General features: G+C 35.7%; 1 protein-coding gene across 3 annotated transcripts; it reads left to right on the plus strand.

The window, feature by feature from the left end:
- Positions 1 to 430: 430 nt before the first annotated feature.
- On the plus strand, positions 431 to 4,768 carry LOC111912443 (uncharacterized). Of its 3 annotated transcripts, XR_008225318.1 has the most exons (6): positions 431 to 584; positions 2,317 to 2,655; positions 2,732 to 3,146; positions 3,429 to 3,709; positions 3,809 to 4,226; positions 4,552 to 4,768. XR_008225318.1 is itself a non-coding variant. In XM_023908200.3 (5 exons), the coding sequence occupies exons 2-5, from the start codon at positions 2,338 to 2,340 to the stop codon at positions 4,169 to 4,171; spliced, it is 1,377 nt and encodes a 458-aa protein (XP_023763968.1). In that variant the 5' UTR covers positions 431 to 584; positions 2,317 to 2,337; the 3' UTR covers positions 4,172 to 4,768. The 3 variants fall into 3 exon arrangements, 2 of the variants coding, with proteins under 2 accessions (XP_023763968.1, XP_052621948.1); XM_023908200.3 differs by having other exon boundaries at positions 3,809 to 4,768; XM_052765988.1 differs by having other exon boundaries at positions 445 to 584; positions 2,338 to 2,655; positions 3,809 to 4,768.
- Positions 4,769 to 5,070: the final 302 nt, after the last annotated feature.

The raw sequence follows: 5,070 nt of genomic DNA on the forward strand, positions 1-5,070 counted from the left end.
AGAGGGCAAAATAGAGAAAGTATGATATTGAGAGGTGGAGGGCACAATCATAAGGATAAGTGAGTGATCAAGAGACCGTATAGTTTGTTAGATAACAAAAAAATTTGAAAATAAAGTTTTGACATAGAAGCCTAAATTATTTTCTACATTACAAAATGACTAAACCCAAATCTTTTCTTTTACTTATGGTTTTGGTTTGGGTCTTTTTTTTCCTTGTTTTCTTTAAAGAAATTAAAAAACTTAGATATAAATAAAAAAGTTTTTTTGTTTGTTTTTTTTAGTTGCAATTTTCAACCATAAGATTGCCTACGTACATTTTATGTCCGTTTAAGTAAACAAAAGTGATTTTTTTTAATGACCGTTTAAGTAACAAATTTAATTTTTTTTATCCAAAATCCAAACCCATTTAGTATCGATTAACCGTGTAAGTTGAGTTTTCGCCGTGTCATATTTTGCCATATAGTCCGTATTTCGACAACATTAAGGGCTTCTCCAGGCAGGAGTGAAAAACGAGCCCTAGCTGCCTCACCTCGCTCTGCCTTTTGCTGTCTATTGCTGTCGCCGCTCACTGATCTTATCCTCCGGTAAAGTTATCATCTCTTTTGAATTGTTCCGCTAAAGGCTTGTCATCGATACTTATTATACGATGCTATTTCGATTCTGTTAGATTATAATTATGATTTAGATTGGAGAAGACGAGGGATGCCACTCATCGTCTCACCGTTTCACGATTTGTTTCTTCATCATTCATTGGCAATCTATCACGCCTGCCATTCAATATTCACGACTCACCCTCACGTCTCTCTTCTTTTACTCTGTCACCCTCTCTAATTTGCCGCCGGAAATCGACTCACGCCGGCCAGCTTCCACTTTCTCTCCCTGCTTCCGGCTTAATTCACAGCCTTTTTTTTTTTTTTTTTTAATGTTTTTCAGCTCCTTAGGATTTTGAAATACATGTACAACATACATTGAGTTTTGTTGAAGAAACCCTGAATCCCTCGCATCATAATAAAATATATATGAGAAAAATAAGTTGAGGATGCTTCTAACTGAAAGCAGATTAAGGACATTAAGAAATTAAATTCATCATGGTTTTCACTTTTGAATGAGCGTATGGTTTTCACTTTTGAACATGGTTGCCCTATATCCTCTGTGTTTCAAATAAGAGATATCAAGAGAAAAAAATAGAGCAACAGATCAATGGTTCTAAATTATTAAGTAGGTGTTAACAAAAGTAAAATGAAAGGATCCATATTTGCTGATATGATTTATATATTGTTAAAAGATTTGGGGATGGATTAGAACGACTAAATGTTGTATATTACATTTAGAAAGGTTTCATGTTTGTTTTGATATCAAATTGTGTGAAAGCTTTTGATTCAATTTCTTTCTTTCAAGTTTCAAAACAAGGGACAAACCGGATTGTCAAAAAGGCAATTCACGAATCAAGTTTTTTTTGTTTCTTTCTACACTTTAGAATGTCTTCTAGACTTTAAGAATATGAATTTCGATATGAAAAATGTAAAAATAAACTTAAAATTAAGAAAATAATTGAAAATTTTGTTTTGTTTAGAAGATGACAATGTCAGATAAAGGTAAGGTTGTTTGGTATTCAATTATGAATGAAAACATTTGTCCTAATAATATTATGATTTGAAACAAAAATACAATTTTTTTTTTAATCTTTTGAAACTTACTAATTTTAGGGCCTAAAGTTAATAAGTTGCAAGAGGCCTCTAAAATGTCATCAACAGCCCTTACCCATAATGCAATGCTACAGGTTGTTATCTTGTATTTGCATTTAAGCTCGTGTAACATGTGGAATTATGTGACTAATATTTCTATTACTAAGAGCGGTTTATCACTAATAATGATGTATAGAATTAGAAGCTTAGGGATTAAGTGACATCTTACTGATCTAAGGGGTGAAAGGTTTCTGGTGCTTGATGTTGGTTAGTTTAGAAAGATCTGAACAGAGATTGCAGTTTGAGTCTCAATCTATAAGAACAACTTAGTACTAGGAGGATGTGTTAGCAAATCCCCTACAAGTCTATAAACTAATGCTTTTTTTTTTTGTTCAAGCAGTGGATTAATTTTTTATTTTTGAGGATTATGCGCTTGTGAAGTAGTCTTAGTTGATTAAGATTAATGCACTATTTGAATTGATTAATCCAGTAATCTGATGTTCCATGTTGGTAAAAATGTCTTCCAAGTTATAATTTGATCAGTTAGTATATTTGGTATTGAGTTTGTATAAAGTGTGGTATTGTGATGATTATTGATTTGATAATTGATATAGAGGGTTTGGTTAATTAGGTGTTATTTGAATATCTGAAGATGTCCAACTCCAATAGAGAAGATTCAGACATTGATGATGATTTTAGTGATCTGTACAAGGAATACACTGGTCCACCAAGAAGTAATACTAATACAAGTGGGCCCGACACCACAATTACAAAAGCAAACAAAAGATCTTATGCTGGCTCTGATGAAGAGGATGGAACCCGAGACCCGAATGCTGTTCCCACTGATTTCACTAGCCGGGAAGCTAAGGTCTGGGAGGCGAAATCTAAAGCTACTGAAAGGAATTGGAAGAAACGAAAAGAAGAAGAAATGATTTGTAAAATATGTGGAGAATCTGGCCACTTTACTCAGGTATTCAAGATCTTATAGAATGGTTTCTGTCATTGCAGTTGGTTGTTCTTAGTTTTTTTATTTTTTATTTGGATAGGGTTGTCCGTCTACTCTTGGAGCGAATCGCAAGTCACAAGATTTCTTTGAAAGGGTTCCTGCAAGAGATCCTCAAGTGAAAGCACTGTTTAGCGAGAAGGTTATAAGGCAAATTGAGAAAGATATCGGTTGCAAAATTAAAATGGAGGAGAAATTTATGATTGTTAGTGGGAAGGATAGGCTGATATTGGCTAAAGGTGTAGATGCTGTTCACAAAATTAAAAATGAGGGGGACAAGAAAGTGACTAGGTCAAGGTCACCAGAAGGGAGAAGTCCTATTAGCTCTAGAATGGGAAGGTCTAATAATCCTAGTCCTAGAAATCCATCACATTATAACCAGAGGTTTAGCAGCAGCAGCAGGCAAGAGAAGATGATTGAAGATGTGCATAGGTTACCCAGGGGGTCCCCACAACTAGGTAAGGGATATCATATCGATAATATTATGCTTTCTTGTGTGGTTTAAGAGTTTAAGACCCACCCTTGGCCTCAAAATAAAATAAAATAATAATAATAGTAATGTTGTTTGTTGGTTATCCTTAATTTGATTTGCAGCAGCAGCGAGAGGTAAGTGTTGTTATGTTCAAGAATTATGAGTGAAGTTTGTGGGTTGAACGGATATACACATGTATCCAGATGGGTTGAGTTTAAGATTGTCTTGAGTCTCCAAGTGTTTAACACACACTCTTCATTTGGTGAAGCTTATGGGAATGATGGTGCCCGGGGTCGGTCAACTCATTCAAAGTCTCCTTACAGTGGTGGTGGTGGTGGTGGTGGTTCATATGATGATGAGCGCCGGGCAGGGGCAGGGGCAGGGGCGATGCAAAGGAACAAAGGATGGGTGGATGGTACTGACAAGCAATCTAGCAGTAACGGCCCACAGACATTGGAGGACTTACATTTGGAATATCAGAGGGATGCAATGGACATTACAGAAATTCGAGATAAGGAAGAAGATGAAGAAAATAACAGACATCGTCAGGTATACACTAACTACTACATACATATTCGTATCTTTTTAATTATATATATGTATAATTTGTCTATTACTTAGTTATTAGTTATTATTATTAATTATTAGGCTGTGAGGGAAATGAGAGAAGATTACATGAAGAGGTTTGGTATGGTGCGAGCAATGCATGCAAAGCAGTGGGAAGAGTTTCTTCAAGTTGAGGCTCAAAGGCGTCAGCAGCCTCCTCCTCCTGCTTCAGGATTTGGTGGTTATAAACAGGATGGTTACCCTGAATATGAGAGTTCTGGTTATGGTGGTGGAACTGGAAATATGGGAATGGATTCAAGGGTAAGGTATCCAGATATTGACACCTATCCTTCTTCGAGGTCACATGACAGTTATGGGGGAGAGTTTCAGCAACGTCAAAGTCAAAGGCACGAAGACTATGGGAAGGCATACAATAATAATAATAATAATAATAATAGATATTGAATCATCCATCAATCATCATGTAGCCTAGGAGGGACTACCGACTACTACTGGTGAGGTGAGTTGCTCTACTTATTAAACACTCTGTAATCTTGCTTGCTTTTCCATTTCCAGTTCCAACTGCTATCTCGATCTCATCTTTAATAAATACTCTCTCTCTCTCTCTCTCTCTCTCTCTCACAATCATGAGGGGTATGGATGGTATATGGGGATGAACATTGAAAGTGCATTGTGGTCACTGTATAAAAACAAGACCTACACTTGAGAGAGGACAAAGGAAATATGTAAATGCTTTGGGGAGAGCATCTCATGTATTTATTACCATAGAAAAGATATCTTCTCTTTTACGAGGCTGGCTTTAAATGCTTGAGATATGTTTTCAGGGCCACATCCAGATCCAGATTTTGGGGAAAAGCACTAAAGTAAGCTTAAGGTAAGGTAGGTATATTATGGTACGGTATGACTATAAATTTAGTTTAGAATTGGTTTCTTAAACCTTTTGCTCTCTGTTTGTTTGAGCTATAAATGTTTGTAGCAACTGGTGGGGTTCATTGCTCAGTATGGATTTTAGCTTTCAAATTCTACTATTCTTTTCAAGTAGACATGTGACTATTTGCTACCAACAGTCTTTAGGCCTAAAGGTTTCTCCATGATGTTGCCACTGGCAGAGCATTTAGTACAACAGTTACGGTTTTGTCAATGAGAATCCGACGTCTGCTTTTTTTTTTTTTTGCACGAAAAAAATGGCCATAATTCTTCTCAATAATAGATTAATTGTAGATGTTAAATGGTTTTGGAAAAAAATGGAAGCACAAGAGTATGTTAATGTTGTAGGATAAAAGATTTATGGGTTTATGGGCATGGAAAACTATAAGCTTAAATAGAGAAATTGCCAAATTAAG

This window comes from Lactuca sativa, chromosome 8 (genome assembly GCF_002870075.4).
Source record: "Lactuca sativa cultivar Salinas chromosome 8, Lsat_Salinas_v11, whole genome shotgun sequence".
Lineage (NCBI taxonomy): Eukaryota > Viridiplantae > Streptophyta > Magnoliopsida > Asterales > Asteraceae > Lactuca > Lactuca sativa.